The sequence below is a fragment of the Salvelinus alpinus genome, chromosome 32 (assembly GCF_045679555.1).
Source record: "Salvelinus alpinus chromosome 32, SLU_Salpinus.1, whole genome shotgun sequence".
NCBI classification, from domain to species: domain Eukaryota; kingdom Metazoa; phylum Chordata; class Actinopteri; order Salmoniformes; family Salmonidae; genus Salvelinus; species Salvelinus alpinus.
In genome coordinates, this window is record NC_092117.1 from 21,289,418 (window position 1) to 21,313,006 (window position 23,589).

General features: G+C 42.4%; 1 protein-coding gene across 2 annotated transcripts in view; it reads left to right on the forward strand.

The window, feature by feature from the left end:
- Positions 1-15,222, forward strand: part of LOC139562290 (glutamate receptor ionotropic, delta-1-like) — a 365,031-nt gene extending 349,809 nt beyond the window's left edge. Inside the window, exons 13-17 of one of the 2 annotated variants that reach the window (XM_071379865.1) lie at positions 5,152-5,347; positions 7,450-7,616; positions 10,332-10,572; positions 12,734-12,872; positions 13,909-15,222. In XM_071379865.1, the coding sequence (XP_071235966.1) occupies positions 5,152-5,347; positions 7,450-7,616; positions 10,332-10,572; positions 12,734-12,872; positions 13,909-14,315 (1,150 nt within the window). In that variant the 3' untranslated portion in view covers positions 14,316-15,222. The remainder of the gene's footprint in view (positions 1-5,151; positions 5,348-7,449; positions 7,617-10,331; positions 10,573-12,733; positions 12,873-13,908) is intronic. The other variant, XM_071379866.1, reaches the window with a different exon arrangement.
- The last annotated feature ends 8,367 nt before the right edge of the window (positions 15,223-23,589 follow it).

A 23,589-nucleotide genomic window follows, 5' to 3' on the forward strand; every position in this document is an offset into this window, starting at 1 on the left:
TTAATTGGCAAGGCTCTTAACCGTTGGCTGGTTATGTAGGCAGTTACTTATGCTGCCTTATCAGGGTTCATCAACACAATTAACACATTATGTGGGTTATATGGCCAATACTGGCAAAGGTCATAAAATACAATGTTTTGTTTATTACCTTTATCTCAGGTGAAAAATGTAAGACAAAGCAACAGTCTGTTCCTCTGGTGATTGTACATGATGCAGCATAACTGTTGCATTTTAAACTCGCTATGAAATACTGCACTGTAGATAAACGGAAATTTGGGTATTTCTATTGATCTTACCATTTTAACGAGTGCTGCTTAAATGCATTGTCAGAATGTTACGTAGCAATGTCTTTTGTTTGGGGGTGGCATTGGCCATCCAAAGCAATTACGGCCTTACAAAGACATTACTGTGAACGGTTTAGAGATGCTAGAAAAAAAAATATTTGACTATAAAATGAGTAAATCTGTGTCACATTTACTGTACAGACACTCAAATTAGCTACTTTCGATCAATTATAATGAAGACATTACTTAAAAGAACTAAGGAATATAATCTTTCACAGTTCCCAGACGTTCCCAGACGTGTTGCACAATAAACCACCAGTAAAATGAAAATACAGTGCAGTCATATTCCATAATAACAAATGCTAACTAAATGTCACTGTGACATGTTTTAATTCTTGTTACCTGTGCATCAATCTAAGTAGCATACTTTTAAAAAATCCCCCAAATCCCCATCAAAATCCGTCAGTTTAAGCTACAGATATCAGGCCTTCTGCATCTGTGGTGGCAGGTGGTGTTTGTCAGACCATGAGACATCCTGAAAATCAGTCTTCTCGCAAAAGCGTCTGTAGCCTCTGAACGGTTTGGCCTACAAAGTACAGTATTATGAAAAGGGGAGACTCTCACAAACACGATGGTGTTCTCCGTTTTGCTCTACGACCCCCACAAGTGTCACGGGACTCGTCTGAAGTCAGTAATGCTGATGTGCCAACTTCTGACTATAGGGTCTGAACCGTTTGAGCTACAAACTAATATGACCCCACTATGGAAAGGGGAGACGCTCATGGACATAATGGTATTCAATCGTTTTGTTCTATGACCCCCAAGTGTCACGGGACTCGTCCGAAGGTAACCCATAAAAACAAATGGAAGTGTGGAGGTAGTTTTGTGCCAACAAAAATAAGGGGTTAAATATGTGTGGGTGTTGTTTAGCACTCTCACAATTCATTGTGACAGTAGCTCTTATTTTCAGCAGTGTTTTTATTTCTGCCACCGCAACAGGCCAGAAAGAGAGTGAGCTGTAGTTACAATCTAACAAAGAAATCATTATGCATTACACTGAAGAAAAAAGTCAGTAAACATGGACAAAGGTGGTACAGGCAAAGGGCTACTTCCTGAAATTCTCACATGATGTGCCACCCAAACAAAACATCACACTCCGAGTGCCCTCACCTCCTCCCTGTACGCCGTCTCGTCGTTGTTGGTAATCAAGCCTACCACTGTAGTATTGTCTGCAAACTTTATGAATGAGTTGGAGGCGTGCATGGCCATGCAGTCGTGGGTGAACAGGGAGTACAGGAGAGGGCTGAGAATGCACCCTCGTGGGGCCCCAGTGTTGAGGATCAGCGGGGTGGAGATGTTGTTTCCTACTCTCACCACCTGGGGGCCACCTTAATGACGAGTTTGGAGGGTACTATGGTGTTAAATGCTGAGCTGTAGTCGATGAACAGCATTCTTACATAGGTATTCCTCTTGTCCAGATGGGTTAGGGCAGTGTGCAGTGTGATTGCGATTGCGTCGTCTGTGGACCTATTGGGGCGGTAAGCAAATTGGAGTGGGTCTAGGGTATCAGATAGGGTGGAGGTGATATGATCCTTGAATAGTCTCTCAAAGCACTTCATGATGACAGAAGTGAGTGCTACAGGGCGATAGTCGTTTAGCTCAGTTACCTTAGCTTTCTCGGGAACAGGAACAATGGTGGCCCTCTTGAAGCATGTGGACACAGCAGACTGGGATAGGGATTGATTGAATATGTCCGTAAACACACCAGCCAGCTGGTCTGTGCATGCTCTAAGGACTCGGCTGGGGATGCCATCTGGGCCGGCAGCCTTGCGAGGGTTAACACGTTTAAATGTTTTACTCACGTTGGCCAAGGTGAAGGAGAGCCCACATGTTTTGGTAGCGGGCCGTGTCAGTGACACTGTATTGTCCTCAAAGCGAGCAAAGAAGTTGTTTAGTTTGTCTGGGAGCAAGATGTCGGTGTCCGCGACGGGGCTGGTTTTCTTTTTGTAATCCATGACTGACTGTAGACCCTGCCACATACGTCTCGTGTCTGAGCCGTTGAATTGTGACTCTACTTTGTCTCTGCCTGTAAGTCGCTCTGGATAAGAGCGTCTGCTAAATGACTTAAATGTAAATGTAAATGTCTCTATACTGACGCTTAGCTTGTTTGATTGCCTTGCGGAGGGAATTGCTACACTGTTTGTATTCGGTCATGTTTCCGGTCACCTCGCCATGATTAAAAGCCGTGGTTCGCACTTTCAGTTTTGCGTGAATGCTGCCATCAATCCACGGTTTCTGGTTAGGGAAGGTTTTAATAGTCACTGTGGGTACAACATCACCGATGCACTTGCTAATAAACTCGCTCACCGAGTCAGTGTATACATCAATGTTGTTGTTTTAGGCTATCTGTGACATATCCCAGTCCACGTGATCGAAGCAGTCTTGAGGCGTGGAATCCGATTGGTTGGACCAGCGTTGAATAGACCTGAGCACGGACGTTTCCAGTTTTAGTTTCTGTCTATAGGCAGGGAACAAAATAAAAAATGGAGTCGTGGTCAGATTTTCCAAAAGGAGCGTGGGGGAGGGCTTTGTATGCGTCGCAAAAGTTAGAGTAGCAATGATCCAGAATTCTGCCAGCTTGAGTCGCGCATTCGATATGCTAATAAAATTTAGGGAGCCTTGTTTTCAGATTAGCTTTGTTAAAATCCCCAGCTACAATAAATGCCGCCTCAGGATATATGGTTTACAGTTTACATAGAGTCCAGTGAAGGTCTTTCAGGGCCGTCGATGTGTCTGCTTGGGGGGGGGAATATCCACGGCTGTGATTATAATCAAAGAGAATTCTCTTGGTAGATAATGCGGTTGTATTTGATTGTAAGGAATTGTAAGGAATTGTAAGGAATTCTAGGTCAGGTGAACAAAAGGACTTGAGTTCCTGTATTTTGTTATGATTACACCACAAATCTTTAATCATAAGGCATACACCCCCGCCCTTCTTCTTACCAGAGTGATGTTTGTTTCTGTCGGCGCGATGCTTGAAGAAACCAGGTCGCTGTACCGACTCTGATAACATATCCCGAGTGAGCCATGTTTCCGTGAAACAGAGAATGTTACAATCTCTGATGTCTCTCTGGAAGGCAACCCTTGCCCGAATTTAGTCTACCTTGTTGTCAAGAGACTGGACATTGATGAGTAGTTTGCTCGGGAGCAATGGAGCCTGACCAGGAGGCCGCTCCGTCTGCCCCTTCTGCGGCACCGTTGTTTTGGATCGGCTACTGGGATTAAATCCGTTGTCCTGGGTGGTGGTCCAAACAGAGGATTCGCTTCGGGAAAGTCGTATTCCTGGTCGTAATGTTAGTAAGTTGACGTTGCTCTTATATCCAATAGTGCTTCCTGGCTCTATGTAATAAGACTTAAGATTTCCTGGGGTAACAATGTAAGAAATAATACATAAAAAAACAAAATACTGCATAGTTTCCTAAGAACGCGAAGCGAGGCAACCATCTCTGTCAGAGCCATCATGAATGAATTCTTGGTCACCTTCTTGGTCACCTCCCTGACCAAGGCCCTTCTACCCTGATTGCTCAGTTTGGCTGGGCAGCCAGCTCTAGGAAGAGTCTTAGTGGTTACAAACTTTTTCCATTTAAGAAATATTTTGGTACCCTTCCCCAGATTTGTGCCTCGACACAAACCTGTCACGGAACTCTACAGACAATTCCTTCAGTCTCATGGCTTGGTTTTTGCTCTGACATGCACTGTCAATGGCAGGAAGCCACCCAACAGCCTGCAGCAGATAGCCTAGTGGTTAGAGCATTGGACTAGTAGCTAAAAGGTTGCAAGATCGAATCCCCGAGCTGACAATGTAAAAATCTGTCGTTCTACCCCTGAACAAGGCAGTTAATTAATCCACTGTTCCTTGGCTGTCATTGAAAATAAGGATTTGTTCTTAACTGACTTGCCTAATTAAATAAAGGTTAAAAGATTTATATTGACAGGTGTGTGCCTTTCCAAATCATGTGCAATCAATTGAACAAGTGGACTCCAATCAAGTTGTTGAAACATCTCAAGGATGATCAATGGAAGCAGGATGCACCTGAGCTCAATTTTGAGTCTCATAGGCAGATTGTCTGAATACTCCATTATTTTTTGTTGCAAGAATTTCTTAAAACCTGTTTTCGCATTGTCTTTATGGGGTATTTTGTGTAGATTGATGAGGAAAATGTTATATTTTATTAATTTTAGAATAAGGCTGTAATTAAACAAAATGTGGAAAAAGTGAATGCACTGTACATATATTTGCAATAATCCTGTCCAATTGGCGTTCTTAACTTTTCCTGGCATGTATCTGAAAATACATTTATTGTACAGTGCACATACGACACTGGAGAAGATACATTATTGAGTCTTATTTTTCATTTCTTATTTTTCTTTGACAAGGCATCAACACTCGGCATTTAACATCACCTATGCTTTATTTTCCTCATCCCTTTCCAGCAAGTTAGAGGACTTGAAAAGATACATAGGCACAAGTTCAAGTGCTAAAGGCGATATTTGTCTGTGTGGTTAAATTCCAGTTTTCTACTGGTTAGCATTTAGAGGTGCTGTGTCCAAGTTACCCTGGAAATAGAATGTTTGCCTAGCTGAAGTAAGAGAACATTTGCATACCTGAAGTTACGCATTAGATCACAAATGCATGTAAGAAGCATAACTGGGGTAAGTTGGTTTAGAATGAATCCAGTGCACTGTGTATTCTTGAAAACTAAAAATGTATTGACAAATGCATCATTCTGGTCGCAAAGGGCGACCTTCAACAGCACATGACTACCTTACCCCACATGTAACCCATTTCCTTTACTCCCCTCCATAGGACGTTCCAGGACTTGTCCAAGCAGATGGACCTAGCCTACGGAACAGTGAGAGACTCAGCCGTATACGAGTACTTCAGAGCCAAAGGCACCAACGCTCTGGAGCAGGACAGCACCTTCGCTGAGCTCTGGAGAACCATCAACAAGAACAACGGACACGAACACTCAGTCTCCAGCCCCTCTGAAGGCATCCGCAAGGTGAGCTCAGGAACAGCCATGTCTGAATTCATCGATTTCAGCAAAGTGGAGCCACCTAACAATGTTTTTCCAGATGAGTGAAAATGATTGGTAGATGTTTTATTCTAAATCACTCCAGCTATACAAGGTAAAGTACTCTCAGACACACACAAAAACGGAACTATGCAGGGCATACTATGATGTCCGTAGAGAGACAATTGAATGGTGTGGCTTTTTTAATTGTTCCTGATTAAAAGTTAATGGTTCAGCTGAAATGAATATCTCAAAGCCTATCACACACACACAGCAGTACACAGACAAATTAACCTGAGAAATGTTTTAGTAATTAAACAAATGAGTTATAACAGAGTCTAGTCACACACGCTTGTCATTAAACATCATGATGTTTTGAGCTGCTAATTGTAATTCGTTCAGCCAATACCCGTAGTGTTCTGCAGATACTTGGTGTAATGGTCAATTAAACCAGATACTTAGTGAGGGATATTGCTTCGTGTTTTTGTGCTTAAAATTAAATTATTGATATTTGTGTTGACAAGAGTAGAGTAATTTAACCAAATGTATAAGAGTCATTTGAACTGAGATGAAGTTCAGTGTGAATGGTAATTCAGAATAATCACAGTAATAAACAGACACACACACACGCCCAGCAGTACACAGACAGAGTAGCCTGAGATATCTTCCATGAATTAAACAAGCTGCAAACGTGTAGTGTATTCAAGGTTTAAAAATACTTCTTAAGTTTGTAATCTCCACTTTAAAATGTCAGACTTCATTTGCCCAACCGAAAAATGTATCAACCCCTACAAAAAATGTATCAACTCCTACAAAAAATGGCCATTAATTATAATCCACATAATAGTTCACATCACAGGAGGTTGGTGGCACCTTAATTGGGGAGAACGGGCTCGTGGTAATGACTGGAGCGGAATCAGTGGAATTGTATCAAATACAGTGGGGCAAAAAAGTATTTAGTCAGCCACCAATTGTGCAAGTTCTCCCACTTAAAAATATGAGAGAGGCCTGTAATTTTCATCATAGGTACACTTCAACTATGACAGACAAAATGAGAAGAAAAAAAATCCAGAAAATCACATTGTAGGATTTTTTATGAATTTATTAGCAAATTATGGTGGAAAATAAGTATTTGGTCAATAACAAAAGTTTATCTCAATACTTTGTTATATACCCTTTGTTGGCAATGACAGAGGTCAAACGTTTTCTGTAAGTCTTCACAAGGTTTTCACACACTGTTGCTGGTATTTTGACCCATTCCTCCATGCAGATCTCCTCTAGAGCAGTGATGTTTTGGAGCTGTTGCTGGGCAACACGGACTTTCAACTCCCTCCAAAGATTTTCTATGGGGTTGAGATCTGGAGACTGCTCCGCTCTGGCCATTATTATGAGCTGTTCTCCCCTCAGCAGCCTCCACTGGTTCACATTTCCTGTTACTGCAGGATTATTTTCCTGCTGTAGCAAACTGGCTCAAATTAAGATCCGACTTAAACCAAAAAGTATCTTAGTGATTTGAACTGAGATACTGTTCAGTGCGAATCGTAAATGAGAAGATTTAAATTGAGAATCCGATGGGAAATTACTTTTTTCTGACTTTCTTTTGGAGTTTAGTTTTGGAGTTTTCCTTCAGGACCTTGTGCAGTTCAACAAATATGTGTACAGACAGGCAGCTTAGGGTTCTATTTGTGAAATAATGACATTACCTTGAAATACCTGGGACTATTGGGAAAGCGCCAGGATAAACAGAGCAAAACAAATTCACACTCAGCAAGAATTTAAAAGATTCTGTTGCTGTTCTTGTTAGTCTGGATAAATGTCATGGTCAAGCGATCTGGCCAGACTACCGCTTTGTACCCTGACAATGCAGATGTGCCATGATCACTCCTACTGAAAACTACTTTGTTCACATTAGCTAATGCCACAGTGAACAGCACTGACTGGTTTTGACTGACTGTCATGGACTTGAAAATAGACTGTGGTTAAGTTTGTGCTTAAGGCTGGTGATGCATGTGTGTTTCTGTGTGCATTTCTGTTTTCCCCATTTAGTCCGATCTCCCCTCAATGTATCCCCTGTGTATATCCTTCCCCAGGCGAAGAGAGACTCCTTTGCCTTCCTGTGGGACATGGCTGTGGTAGAGTATGCTGCTCTGACAGATGATGACTGCACCCTGACGGTGACCGGCAACAGTATGAGCAGTAAGGGCTATGGCCTGGCCCTGCAGCACGGCAGCCCCTACAGAGACCTCTTCTCCCAGAAGTGAGTGCCCCCTTCCAGCCAACCCACCCTAACAGCCACCTACAGTATTTCTGTTGCTGTACTGTAGATTGGTGCATTTGATGTCCTTGTGACATTATATGTGTAGTTTTCCATAAACATTCAATTTAACAGTTGGATTACATACGCTATAACAAAGCAAAACCATGTCACAAATTCCAATGGTAGTTTGTTTTCATTCATATAAAGGCAGAGACTGCAGTTCTGAAGGAAACCACCCCATTCCGCCCCTGTCTCGCCCCCCTGGAAGCCTCTTCCCAGAGCAAAAAATGTCTTCACATTTCTCACTGTCAATTATTGTGAATGACAATTCTTCAAGTTTTTCCAGTGAAAAGTCCACGCAGCATCTTCATGCCAACCATTGATTTTAATCAGTTTCATGGGAATATGCATTTAGATCTTGAGTTATGTACAGTCAATCAATCAAATGTATTTATAAAGACATTTTTACATCAGCCAATGTCTCAAAGTACTGTACAGAAACCCAGCCTAAAACCCCAAACAGCAAGCAATGCGGGTGTAGAAGCACGGTGGCTAGGAAAAACTCCCTAGAAAGGCCAGAACCTAGGAAGAAACCTAGAGAGGAACCAGGCTCTAAGGGAACCAACCTGGCCAGTCCTCTTCTGGCTGTGCCGGGTGGAGATTATAACAGAACATGGCCAAGATGTTCAAATGTTCATAGATGACCTGCAGCGTCAGATAATAATAATCACAGTGGTTGTAGAGGGTGAAACAGGTCAGCACCTCAGTAGTACAGTGTTGTTTCAAAGTACAGTGTTGTTTTAGTTATGTACAGTGAGCAAATTTGAGAGCAGATGATGTTAACAAACTATAGAATAACTGTGTTTTGTTTTAATCGAAGTACATATTTTGCCTAGTGGCGCACTGTTGAGTTTTTTGCGACCATTCGCACAATCATCCTAAAATCTCATGAGAAATTAAGTGGTGTTTTTTTGTCTTACTGTAATGTTATATTATGCTATTATATTCTGTTCTGTTATGTAGAATACAGACATTGATTCAGCATTGATCTAACTTTATTTAATGAGTATTACCGCCACACCGGCAGTCATGACCGCAGTCAAATTCCATGTGAACGTTTAGTCATGGTAACTAGGCTTCTCCAAGCTCTGATGCTGCTGATGGTCATATTAGCCTACCAAACTTGCTAACTGCCTGGTACTCAGCACTCTATTATCAACATTTTAAGATAAATAGTCTGATCTGTTGCATCAGTCTCATTGCTTTTAAAATGTTTTTTGATGCGAGTGGTTGTATTAATTTGGGCCTACTCATCTTGTTGGCTGACAAAAAGTAAATGTGGACAGTTCTTCTAAAATCTTCAATATGCGCCTTGGAATTCAATAAGATGGATGCAGCAGTTGCATCCCCGATGTGTCTGTCTTCACTTGTAGTGTACTTAAGATCTCAGATGCCTGTGAGAAGGACCCGATCACATGACGGGCATTGGCTAATAGGAACTGAGATATCTGAGAGAACCATGTGAGTGAGAGGTGCTTCGGAGCACAGCGATTGGCAGCTGGGAGAAGGGAATTATAATGATTATATTCAGCCCTCGGGCACAATGGCCACTTTGGCCGCAAAAGAAATTGATTTTTTTAGGGGGCATTACAGCCACTCAAGGGGGGTGCCGCCAGAAAATTCAAGGCCAGGAAAGAATATCATCAAGTGCTTGTCAAATTGGGAATGAGAGACTGATGAGCTGTGTGCAGCCTACGCAAGAAACAAAGCAGAGCTAATTTCTTTCATGTAATTTTTTTCAAATCATCATTAGAGTCACAGCCTTAGAATGTTTTAAAAATCAAAACATAGAGCCCAACGTTTGTAGAACAACTAAATAACTCTGAATTAAGCATAAAGGAGGACCTGTTTGTTTGTTAACCGCTCAACACAGAATAGCCACCGCATATGCGCACTTCCTCAGAAATCATTTGGAGAAAATATCCTTTCTATTTTATTCAGCTATGCTCAATTGTATTCTTCATGCTATAAAATAATATAAAATAATGCCACGGAATTCTATGCAAATCTTGTCTGCTAAATGAACTAGTGTAGCCCACAGCCATATGGCATAGCCAGATTAGGGCCTAAAATAAGGACAACTCGGGATTTGCTATTCTGTTATTCTGAAATAGACTACATTTTCTTCATATCATGTTTCTTTTGAACTGTCAAAAATAAATAATAGATTTATTGTGAATGGTGTAGGCTTTTTAAAATGTAGATGTTCCAACGGTCTGCATCAGTGGCTAAATGTATTTATGTTAATTAACGGTCAATTACCACGAGGCCGGCAGTTATTTGCTTGACAATCGCCTGCTGACCAAATTTCATGACCGCCACAGCCCTAGGTAGGTTACACAGTAACTTCTATACGTTGCTTTATTTTACATTAATTAAACATCCCCACTGGGCACACACTGGTTGAATTAACGTTGTTTCCACATCATTTCAATGAAATTACTTTGAACCAACGTGGAATAGACATTGAATTGACGTCTGTGACCAGTGGGTCTCCTCTACCAGTAATCTGTCATTTTCACAACTGAGTCTAATGTAATTTAATTTAATCCTATCACAAGTGTTTGAATAGGGAATTCGCTCTAGCGCGCTACTCACCCAAGTGCTTTCAGTGCAGACAAAGAACAATACAACTCTTCTATCTGTGTTTGTCAGGATCCTGGAACTGCAGGAGAAAGGGGACCTGGACATCCTGAAGCAGAAATGGTGGCCCAGGAAGGGCCGCTGCGACCTGGACAGCCACTCAGAGGCCCAGCCAGAGGGCAGGGCTCTGAGGCTCCACAGCTTCGCTGGGGTGTTCTGCATCCTGGCAGCAGGGCTGCTGCTGGCCTGCCTGGTGGCCGCACTGGAGACCTGGTGGAGCAGCAACCGTTGCCGGCGAGAGCAGCCCAAAGAGGTGACCGAGAAAGCATCCCCGACCCAGGGCCCAGACCCACTGCGGCCCCTCCCCAGGCCCAGGCCGAGACCCAGACCCCCGGGTCCCCCGGTCCTGCCCAGAGATGCCACTGCCACACTCTACTTTATGGATCCAGGCACAGACACCAGCCCCGATTTAGTAGAGCTCCAGTACACACAGTTATAGGTGTGCCCTAACAATAGTCCAAATTGATGTGATCGTTTCATCTTGTCTTTGGGTGGGAGAGAAGTCAGTTTGGGTGGGAGAGAAGTCAGTTTGGGTGGGAGAGAAGTCAGTTTGAGTGGGAGAGAAGTCAGTTTGGATGGGAGAGAAGTCAGTTTGGGTGGGAGAGAAGTCAGTCTGGGTGGGAGAGAAGTCAGTTTGGGTGGGAGAGATGTCAGTTTGGGTGGGAGAGAAGTCAGTTTGGATGGGAGAGAAGTCAGTTTGGGTGGGAGAGAAGTCCGTTTGGGTGGGAGAGATGTCCGTTTGGGTGGGAGAGAAGTCAGTTTGGATGGGAGAGAAGTCAGTTTGGGTGGGAGAGAAGTCAGTTTGGGTGGGAGATAAGTCAGTTTGGGTGGAGGAGAAGTCAGTTTGGGTGGGAGAGAAGTCAGTTTGGGTGGGAGAGAAGTCCGTTTGGGTGTGAGAGAAGTCAGTTTGGGTGGGAGAGAAGTCAGTTTGGGTGGGAGAGAAGTCCGTTTGGGTGGGAGAGAAGTCAGTTTGGGTGGGAGAGAAGTCAGTTTGGGTGGGAGAGAAGTCCGTTTGGGTGGGAGAGATGTCAGTTTGGGTGTGAGAGATGTCAGTTTGGGTGGGAGAGAAGTCAGTTTGGGTGGGAGAGAAGTCAGTTTGGGTGGGAGAGAAGTCAGTTTGGGTGGGAGAGAAGTCAGTTTGGGTGGGAGAGAAGTCAGTTTGGGTGGCTTGTTTGAAGCGCTTCCTCTCTCCATTTCTTTATATTTCAAAAGAGCCTTGGAGGGATTATTCAAAAACGTAAACATGCAATTAATTGCTTGTTTTTGCTTGTTTCTGCTGAAAAGTGAGAATTCATTAACATCATCATTTGCATGGATGGCAATAATGATAACAGCAAAAAAAATGAATAATGACAACAATTATGTTGGTCAACTGATTCAACAACGTTGTACTTCTGGGTAGATATGTGCTGCCTCAGTCGTGCAAACGCTCCCTTTAGCTCATCCATTCAAGTCTTACTGCTTTCAAATACCTTTATCAAAGCACCTGCAAGAGACTGAACAGCCTCTGTGGATATGGTGTCCAGAGATCAAAGGCTTGACATGGATCCCTAAACTAAAGTGTGAGCCAACAAGATGCTAGCTTTGACCTGTCTGTTTGATTGGACGATACAATAATGCAAAAAGAGAACATTAAAAAAAGCACTTCATGTAAGAATATTGTCATGATTGCTACATATTATTAATGGAGCATTAGATTAAAGAGTGATGACCTAAACGGTCCCACTTTATTTGAAGTGCATCATATGAAGGCTTCACAAAGCATTCATATAGGCTTTATAAGCACTACTACATAAATGGGTCACAAATAATTTCATGCTCTATACAGGATTTATAAATGTGAACAAATAAATGGATGGTTATGTCACACAGTTATGCCACATTATGAATCTTTATAGAGCATTGTAATGTAGCATGGCCTTTTTAATAAGAAGGTCACATTCAAGATCCCTGAGCGAGAGTTTAAAAATGAGGCTCTAGGTTTGATATGTATCACTGCAGTTGTTCAGTAAAGCAATATACTTACCTTGGCATCAAAGTGTGAGTGTTCAGTCATTACAAGCATGATATACTGTATGTAGTGCTTTATGAAGCCTTCATAAGATGCACTTCAAATAAAACGGGACTTTTAAACATTACCCATTTAATGTCCGATAGTGTAATACTCCATTATAAATTGGCCATTAGATGTCATAACCTATCATGACCTTCAATGGCAGGTGTCCTTTCAGTCTTATGACAGCGACAGCATATGCAGGCAATATGACAACAATTTGCAATACATTGTGCCCCGGTCCATAATAATCCCTGGTAATTCTACTGAGTGACGTCTTATTGCAATTATATGTCAATGTCCGGATACACAGCCTTGCTGGTTATTTACGTACTGTATGATTGTCTGTGATCCTGTGCAGGTCACTAAGGACTACAGTCTCGAAAGGGTTTCTGGTCCATTGACATATAATGATATTACAAGTGCTTCACTGGAAGGCAGGCGTGACATGTGGACAGACAGAGAGAGAGACTGGGAGGAGGCAGAGACTTTTGACACAGGTCAGGAGAGACCTGAGATATACGGGGCACTGTATGGGGTTGGGGAAGTGGGAGGTCAGATAGGGTTGGGTGGGGCATGGGCGCTGGATAGGAGTAGATATGTATCGCTTCACCAGTCATCTCACTCCATGGTCTCTCCTGTTGTTTGGTGTTTCGTCTTTGTGGTATGATTTAAACATCATGAGAAATGTTGGAACAATGAGAGGAAGGAGAAGCAGCCAAGAGGCCATATGTTTGGCTATGTTTTTCTGTGCAGTAGATTTTTCTGCAGAATCTATTACCCTTAATTTCTTTTGGCACTTGTGGCTGCTTCTCACCCCCAAATTGCAACTTTCGGAGTATTGAATGACAAAAAATACAGTCAGCCTTTCAACAAAGGATTTATTGAAATGATTGAAAGTCCTTGTCTCCTACATTTTGTCAATCTTGTCCCATAAAGTGTGATGCATTGACATTGTACAGTATGCCCATCTGAACCAGTCATTTTATAAGGATGCTTTTCATGCAGTAGTGTGCTGCATAGATACATGCATTTCAAGAAAGGCTTTCTACTGGAGGAGACAAGTTTATAAATTACACATTAAATCATTTGGTTTTATGTTGTACCATTACGCCTTGATTTTGCAGCTTAGCTTGTGGTTGTAGCATAGTGTTGACGTGGGTTTGACGTTAGTGTTCCTTGAATAATATGGATTTGAAGTAATTCAACATTCAAGTTCCATATTATTCAAATTGGAAATGTAGTGTCAACAATGTGGATAATTAATCATGTTGTTAAATCAAAAAAATTCTAATCACAGCTTCTTTCTTTCTCAACCCCCTCTCACTTTTCACCTTTCTTGCACTTTTCATCCCTTACAACCTATGTCTCTGTGTATCTCTCTCCCTCTTTCTCTCTCTCTCTCTCTCTCTCTCTCTCTCTCTCTCTCTCTCTCTCTCTCTCTCTCTCTCTCTCTCTCTCTCTCTCTCTCTCTCTCTCTCTCTCTCTCTCTCTCTCTCTCTCTCTCTCCCTCCCTCCCTCTGTCCCTCTCTCTAGGACAAAGAGGTGAATCTAGAGCAGGTCCACCAGCGTTTGAACAGCCTCCTGGACGAGGACATGGCGCACAAGCAGCTGCCGGGCCAATCTATCGAGATCTCTGCCCTGGACATCGGCAGCATGCAGCCCAGCAAGTCCCTGGAAGGCCTGCCTTCACGGGACCACTACCCAGGCCACCACAGGGGGTCGCTCTCTGTGACCACCTTCCTCCAGGAGGGACATGGGGCAGGAAGGACACTCGGCAGGGGCACTGGCAGAACCCTCCCCCTACCCCTCAGCAGCGCCACCATGCCCTCTATCCGCTGCAAACACAGGGCCCCCAACGGGGGGCTCTTCCGACAGAGCCCCGTCAAGACGCCAATGTCATACCAGTCAGTGCCCGGAGGACCCATTCCAGAAGCCATTGATGGAAACCACGGGACTTCCATCTGAGCACTCAGCCTCAGCCCAATCACAGACACTTAAACCCCATTTATATCTGGTTCTAACATGCATTCTTTGTTCTGATGATGTCCACATTCTGATTGTGCCTACATTTTTAGACAGGTGTAGACGATTAAAAGACACATTGTGATATGATTGGGATCTGGATATCTTACAAATGTAAACAGATCTGGACAGTGTCTTAGAATAAAAAATATATATATTTTGAAAGAATATCTGTCATATAATTTGCTTACATGGAGGGACCAGGAGGTCTGGTCACAATGAAGACACAGTGGATGGATAAGAGACACATTTTAACACCATGTGTAGATGCATGTCTGAAAATGTGGGTCCAATCAGAATGTGGACAAGATCAGGACACAGGACGCATGTTAGAACCAGGTATTAATGGGGCTTCAGGCTCGGCTGTGGTGAGCTATACAGAGTGAATGGTGAGAGGGAGTGTAAATATGGATGGCAAGAAAATGTGTTTTTTTACCGCTGAAGAAATATGTAGGAAAACAACTTGTGGAAAATGACTTTCATGTACATATTTGTAATTATGGACATCAAGAGGTGAGGTAAAAAGAATAAAAAAAGTGTATTTTGAATATTCTCAATTTTTTTAAAGTTGAGTTTAAAAAACAGATACAAAAGTATTAAAACATGACTGTTTGAATGGATTTGTAAATTTTGTTCTAAATTAATAAAGGTGATAATTCCTTGTGGTTGTTTTCTAAGTGCCAAGTTCAAAGATGTTTTCTTTCAAATGAACATTATATGAATGTATCCAATTTATGAAAAGACACTAACTTCACACTTCAAAGACAGTGGAAAGAGTTGATTTGTTTAGTATGAAAACAATAAAAAATCATGATAAAGTTCAAACTGTGTAGGCTACTTTGAGCCGTGTTAAGCCATGCCTTACATGTTGTTTTTTGTAAAATCATAATTTATGAATTTATTTATATATGTATGAGTGAGTGGCCATGTCTGAATACCCATACTTGCATTCTATATAGGAAACATTTTAGGTAGGCCTATGTGCAAATATTACGTTTTATAGTATATTACAGGCATAGTAAATACATTTTTCCTCAATAAAGTAGCTATCGCCACCTGCCTGTCAGAAGGGGGAGGGGAGAAAAGTAGTTGAGTGTAGAAATGTTATCTGCATAGAAATTATAGGAAAGACCATGTGAGGATATGACAGAGACGAGTGACTTGGTGTATAGAGAGAAGAGTGGAGGACCTATAACCGAGCCCTGGGGGACACCAGTAGTGGGAGTATGTGGTGCGGACACAGATCCTTTCCAGTTCACCTGGTAGGAGTGGCCTGCCAGGTAGGATGCAATTCAAGAGTGTGCCGAGCCTGAGACGCCCAGCCCTGAGAGAGTGGATAGGAGGATCTGATGGTTCATGGTGTTGAAGGCAGCAGATAGATCTAGGAGGATGAGAACAGAGGAGACAGAGTCAGCCTTGGCAGTGTGGAGAGCATCTGTGACACAGAGAAGAGCAGTCTTGTTTGAGTGACCCATCTTGAAGCCTGACTTGTTAGGGTCAAGAAGATCATTCTGAGAGAGATAATTAGAGAGTTTATCAGGACAGCATGCTCAAGTATTTTGGAAAGACAAGAAAGAAGGGACACGGGTCTATAGTTTTTGAAGTCAGATGAGTTGAGTGTTGATTTCTAGAGGAGGGAAGTGACTCTGGCCATTTTGAAGACAGAGGGGACACAGCCAGCGGTCAGGGATGAGTTAATGAGGGAAGTGAGGAATGGGAGAAGGTCTCCAGTGATGGTCTAGAGAAAGGAGGAGGGGATGGGGTCGAGCGGGCAGGTTGTCGAGCAGCCAGACCTCACCAGTCACAGGATTTCATCTGGAGAGAGAGTGGAGAAGAGGTCAAGGCATAGGGTAGTTCTGTGTGAGTGGGACCAGTGGACTCAATAGGCTGAGTGAATGAGGAGCGGATGTCGTCAACCATCTTTTCAAAGTGGTTGACAAAGTCGTCCGCAGAGAGGGAGAAGGGAGGGCAAGGGGGTGTAGGAATAAGGAGGGAGGAGAAGGTGGTTTAGATTTTCCTAGGGTTAGAGTGATATAAAGTGGCTTTAGCAGTGTATACAGAGGAAGAGAAGATAGAGAGGTGGGAGTAAAATTATGATTGGTCCTCTGGAAGTGTAGTTTTCCCACATTTTCACTCAGCTGCCCACAGCCCTGTTCTGTAAGCTCACAATGAGTCACTCAGCCATGGAGCAGGAGGAGAGGGTCGAGCTGGCCGAGAGGAAAGGGGACAGTTCGAGTCATATGATGCGGAAAGGGAGGAAAGTAGGGTCAAAGAGGCAGAATCAGGAGACAGTAGGGAGAAGGATTTAGCAGAAGGGAGAGATGGAAGGATAAAAGAGTAGAGAGTAGTGGGGGAGAGAGACCGAAGATTGAGATGGCACATGATGATCTAGGTAGTGGCAGAGTGGCTAAGGTTGGAGGAAAGTGAGACCTGGAGGGGGTAGGGGCTGAGTGGCTAGGGTTGGATGAAAGGGAGACAGAAAAGCAAACAAAGTAGTGATCAGAGACCTGGAGGGGGGTTGCAGTGAGATTAGTAGCTGAACAGCCTCTTGTAAAGGTGAGGTCAAGCGTATTGTCTGCCTTGTGAATTGGAGGGGATTGGGAAAGGGTGAGGTCAAACAAGTCAAGGAGGGGAAATAGTGAGTTGAAAATAAATTAATTGAAGGCAGACATTGGGAGGTTGAAGTCGCCAAGTACGAAGAGCGGTGAGCCATCGTCAGGAAATTAGCTTATCAAGGTGTCAAGCTCATTGAGGAACTCTCCAAGGGTACCTGGTGGGCAATAGATGACAACAATGTTAAGCTTGAGTGAACAAGTGACAGTGACAGTATGGAATTCAAATGAGGAGATGGACAGGTGAGTGAGGGAGAAAATAGAAAATCTCCAGTTAGGAGAAATTAGTAGCCCTGTGCGAACACCACAACGACCAGATGCTCTTGGGACTATGAGAGAAAACGTAGTCAGATGAAGAGAGAGCAGCTCCTTGTCTCTGTCAGGGCAAAAAAGTAAAGGGACTGAAGGGCAGCACAGGCTGAGATGAACTCTGCATTCTTGACCGCAGATAGGCAGCTCCAAACACTGCCAGAGATCCGGAATTCTAATTGGGTTGTCCGCTCAGAACACACTAAATTAGAAGGGTTGCAGCCAAGGGGTGGGAAGCGTCTGTAAAGCCTACAGGGAGAGGAGAGAACATTTATAGAAGACACACACATAGTTGCCAAAGCTACAAAAGAGGAAAATTGGATCACCTAAAAATAACTAGATAAGATACTCAAGTGATAGAGTGGCGTGGAGCCTTCCTCTCTTTCCTTCCTCGAAGAACTCCGCAGAACAACTCGGGATGATGCACTGTACCCAAATTAACAAAGGCAGTAATCAACGCAATTGCACATTAGATGACGCATTTGTAGGATAGGTAAGGCTACTATGTTGATATTTGTCACTTACTGGATTCGCTTGAACTAAACAGTACAATTTGTAGGCTACACAGTATGCAGTAGGCGCCTAACTTGAAGGGGGGGTAATGACCCCCACAATATTAGAGGCCGGCCAATTTTACCCACTAAGTAATATACAGTAACATGATGAATTTGATGGATTGGAAATTATTTTCCCACGGTAGCTACTGGCTTTCTGTGGCTTTACAGTATACAGTAATACTCCATTCATTCCTCATTTTATGAGTGATCCCCCGACCGATTATGCTTTTGGTTTGGCCCGGTCCTCAAAGGCCGTGGTTTGTGAAAGGAAAAAAGTTGAGCAAGGCTTGCAAGGAGAACGGAGCAATAGTTCCACTCTGTCTTTCTCTCTCCTCTTTCTTCCTAACAAAGCCTGCATTCTGTGCGCTGTGTAACAAAATGAAGTAAAGTCACATTTTACATGGTAAATTCATAAGCACGAATAGTAATTATATAGAAAATATTTTTGGGAAAATAGTTATATTGTGAAATGACTAGATGTGTAATCGTGTGTAAGCACTATTTCTCAAAATGAGCGATAATTGGTAACGTTATATTAGCCTCATTTTTGTGAGTTCAAAGACAACTTTGGTAGTATTATAAACTTTGAAACAAGTTGTTTCTAGTAGGCTACATAATTAGAGAAGGGCTGTTTCTCGGAACCTCAGGCAGTAGGTCCAAGCGAGCCTGTTTTTCTCCCCAGTCAGATGCAGCCTGGCTCCTCATAGACTCTGACCAGCAGCAGCAACCTATGCTCCTTATTTATTTAGAAAACAAATGTGAAAGCCAAAATTGTGGAGGGAAAGCACTCATCATGTTTATGCAACATAATAATCACCCTAATAAAATTTCCAGGGCCACATTTATATTTTATTTTAATTGAGAAAATCTACAAAATAAATCCCCCACCCTAGTCTTTAGTGATAGAGATGCGTGTGTAAGCTGGTTTATTTCTCCTTTATTTCATTTTTTTTCTTGATTTCAATATAGAAGGGAAACCAGGTACTGGTGTTTGTATGTACTGTTTCTTGATGAGGAAAAGCTATTCTTATACCATATTTTTGAGTAACAATAGTAGCTGTTCATTCAATTGGGGGAGGTGGGGGGCATGGGGGGGGGGGGGGGGGGGGGGCATGACTGAAAAGGTTTGGGAAGCACTGATCAACTTATCACAAATACAGATGGGAAACCCCAAGCTTCAGCCTACTGTATTTATGTATAGCCTTTATGCTTTATTCGTTGGGCTACAGGTGATTATGCTTATTGCTAAATAACAAACCAGCCTGATAATATACACCAATATTTAGTTAGGCAAATTTTTGGAGGGGGATATTATATTTGAATGGTGTCACCATAATTTTATTGTAATTCATTTTGGAGTAGAAAAGTCACCAGGGCTACGTTCAGTACAAAAAAACATAATACAACGTTCAGTTAAACGGAAACAGTGCTGTTCTGAACGACCAGTTGAAAAATGGGGAGGGATTGGGTTGTGGGTTCAAAATGTACCGCTACCCTTGAAATATGTCACTCGTTGCTTCAAGCGACACCCTGCCACACCCACCAAACATAGGCTAACTCAAAGTCTGTTCAAGAACGTTGAAAAACGTTTTGGGCAAACGTGTCGTTCAGTACAAGCCATTACGCAATGTAGCAAAGGTTGAATGGAACTGGGCTCACCCCAGAACTGACTTTCTCACAGTCGTTCTACAAAAAAATTGTCAAGTAGACCGACAGTTTAAAGTAATGCAGAAATTATTGGTATTTCAGTTGTGATTTGGATATACTGACCAAATTATCAGGAAAGTTTAGGATGTGTTTTCCCTTTAAAAGTTAACCAGAAACAACCATTTCACAGCTATACATTTTTGAAGCATGTCCCCGGACCACCCTATAAGGTTGTTGACCCCGGAACCCATTGACCCCCCCCCCCCCCCCCCCCAATATGCAACAGAATGTTATGACCTTCGTATACAGTTTTAGTAGTTAGTAAGACAGATTTCAGATATTGCCTATGTCTTCAAGATTGTGAGATGGGTTGTGATATCAGGTCTGTCCTCAAAATATCTCTTCATGCAACATGTTGTTACTTATGTGATTATGTAAATGTATTTTAATTTAGATCAAGGTTTAATATTCATAGCACCACCACCATAATGTGTTTCTGTCCTATTTACAGTATGTCACATTAATCGGCTCTCAGAAGCTGTCAAAATATACATCATGATATCTCTTTTCTATGGGTGTATACTGAACACGTACAGTATGTGTGAAATAAAAATGTTAAACCAGGCCTATAAAGTATTGACTCAATCTCCTGTAATCAATATCGTACTCAATACAGAGGCAATACTGTACACACTGGAGTGTGAGAGTGGAGCTGAATTCAGTTATTTGAGAATGGTTTCAGCATGAGCAGCATTCCACTATATCCAATTATCATCAGTACTCATCAATATCATGGATAAAAGGCAAACAGTTTACCATACCTGCCTTGGAATTTATACAAAAAAGTTTCTCACTATGTGCATTGATCCCCACTGCAAATGGAAGTTTTCTTCAACTACAGATGGAAAAGATTCAACGGTAGTGATATGGGAACCGAATGGCTGAATGGCTGTTTACCAATGTGGAATAGAAAGTCCTTGAGGAGTAAAACATTCTTTAACTGTCAGTCAAAGAGGAAAACAACATGTTCTCATTTCAAAATCCATTAGAGGGCCTTGCTTTACACCAGTAAGCAGTAGTCCCCAGTCCCCACCAGTTTCAATGGGATGCTTTGGCAAAAGTCTATTTGGACATAACCCACATTAGTGAGAGATGAAAATATGGAAATCATGGTGTACTTTTGTACAGGATATTGGTTAATGGTTACTTTATCCATTTAAAGTGTTATTGGGAAATAGGGCCTTGGCGAAGGGAAAGACTCAATGGAATGAAGAGAACACATTTATCTGATTTCTTAGAACCATCCATCTAGTATAATTTAGTCTAGATAGTTTCCATGGGGACATAACATTGGACAGGGATGTTCAACTCTCTCTGAGACCTGAAGGCCACTTATTGTAACAGGCTACAGTATTCAACTGACTTTGGTGCACTTAACCTCTAAATTGCACAGTGCGGGTGGTGGTGGATGCATGGGATCGACCCAGGCAGGGTCATATTGTGTGTGTGTTGTTGTTGTTGATTTGCCCTTCCTGACCTCAGGCTGATTCTGTCAATCAGAAGTGCAGCTGACTCCAACTCAGAACTTTATTTGTATATCCTGAGGGATCAGTGACGCAGTGTACCCTGTCACAGATTGGTTTCCTGCTTTCGCCAAATACAAATGCTCCATCGCCACCACTCTGTGTAAGGAGGAACCTCTGGATTGAATGCCTGGAATATTAATTATTTTTAACCTTTATTTTATCAAGGAGTCACACTGAGACCAATATCTCTTTTACAGATGAGCACTGAGTTACATAAATTACACAAAATACACACAAAATGCAAGCAGAAAATACAAAATGCAAGCAGGAAGAAAAACACTGTCAATAATAAGGTCCTCAATCAGATTTCTGAAAAACATCAAATTTAAGAACATTTTGAAGATTGTTCGACAAATAAGGTGCAAGAAAACAAAAAGCTGATTTACAATAACTAAGTAAAGAGCAAAGAAATTTCCAGAGTTAGCCGTCCCTGAGACCACGTGTGGTAAAGTTCAGTAATGATGTTACGGACAGTGGGACCTTTTGTAAAAGTGCTTCATAAATGAAAATATAGCAATGTATCAACCTACAGTATGCGACATCAAAGAGGGCCAACCAACTTTCTGGTAGGTAATGCAGTGATGAGTACTAAAACTGTCAACCTTAATAAAGCACAGTGCGCTATGATAAACTGCATCGAACTGCTTTAATGAAGTGGCAACTGCGCTCATATAGATGATGTCATCATAGTCTAGGACCGATAGGAACGTCGACTGAATAATCTACTTTCTACTATTTAGTGAGATTTCTATAGAAGCCCAGTTTTATTCTCAGCTTCTTAACTAACTCATCAATATGCTTTTTAAAAGACAGCTTTTCATCTATCAAGATGACCCGTTTTTTGTAAGCAGGGACACGATCAATATGGACACCATCCAAAGTACATGTGCTTAAATCATCAGAGATATTTTTATATGCTCTAGAGAACAACATATACTTAGTTTTACCTGCATTCATTTCTAATTTCAGGTCAATAAAGGTTTTCTGTAATACAATGAAGGCAGACTGTAGTTCAGATAGAGCCTGGTTAACAGTGGGGGCAATAGCACAAACAGCAGTCTCATCGGCATACAAGTGCAGGTTAAATGTTTTTACAGACAAGTCGATATTGTTAATATAAACAGTAAAAAGTACAGGACCCAGAATCAACCCCTTGGGGACACATTTCGTAATATTCAGGAAACCTGATTTAACACCATCAGTAGATACTGTACGCATTGAGTCAAGTCATTTTTAAACCAGTTACATATACCCTGGTATAGGCCAATTGAGGAAAGCCTCTGAATTAGCATTGAGTGATCAACAGTATTGAAAGAACGGGTCAATGAAGAGGGCAGCACAACATTTTATTCACACAGCTAACGCCATCATCTAACGCCATCATCTAACGCCATCAACTAGGGATGCAGCAGCTACAGTGCTAGGACCTGGTCTAAAACCCAACTGATGTACAGTACCAGTCAAAAGTTTGGACACACCTACTCATTCAAGGTTTTTTTTTTTTTTTTTTTTTTTACTATTTTCTACATTGTAGAATAATAGTGAAGACATCAAACTTTGAAATTACACATATAGAATCATGTTGTAACCAAAAAAGTGTTAAACAAATCAAAACATATATATATGAGATTTCCACCGGTCTAATTTCCATTGCCCGTGTTTCTTGGTGTCCTTTAGTAGTGGTTTCTTTGCAGCAATTCGACCGTGAAGGCCTGATTCACGTAGTCTCCTCTGAACAGCTGATGTTGAGATGTGCAGTTAACTCTAATGAACTTATCCTCTGCAGCAGAGGTAACTCTGGGTCTTCCTTTCCTGTAGCGGTCCTCATGAGAGCCAGTTTCATCATAGCGCTTGAAGGTTTTTGCGACTACACTTGAAGAAACTTTAAAAGTTCTTGGAATTTTCCAGATATTAGCCTACTGGAGGGCACTGCTAGGCAGTGCTAGCTGCGCCACCAGGCTCTGTCGCAGCCGGCCGCGACCGGGAGGTCCGTGGGGCGACGCACAATTGGCATAGCGTCGTCCGGGTTAGGGAGGGTTTTGGCCGGTAGGGATATCCTTGTCTCATCGCGCTCCAGCGACTCCTGTGGTGGGCCGGGCACAGTGCGCGCTAACCGAGGGGGCCAGGTGCACGGTGTTTCCTCCGACACATTGGTGCGGCTGGCTTCCGGGTTGGAGGCGCACTGTGTTAAGAAGCAGTGCGGCTTGGTTGGGTTGTGCTTCGGAGGACGCATGGCTTTCGACCTTCGTCTCTCCCGAGCCCGTACGGGAGTTGTAGCGATGAGACAAGATAGTAATTACTAGCGATTGGATACCACGAAAATTGGGGAGAAAAGGGGATAAAATTTAAAATAAATAAATAAATAAAATAAAAATTAGCCTACTGGAGCTTGTTTCATTTATTTATTCAAGAGAGAATATAGCTAGCTACATCTATGGGCTTTTATGTTTTTCTGTAATGCGTAATGTGTGGTAGCCTATC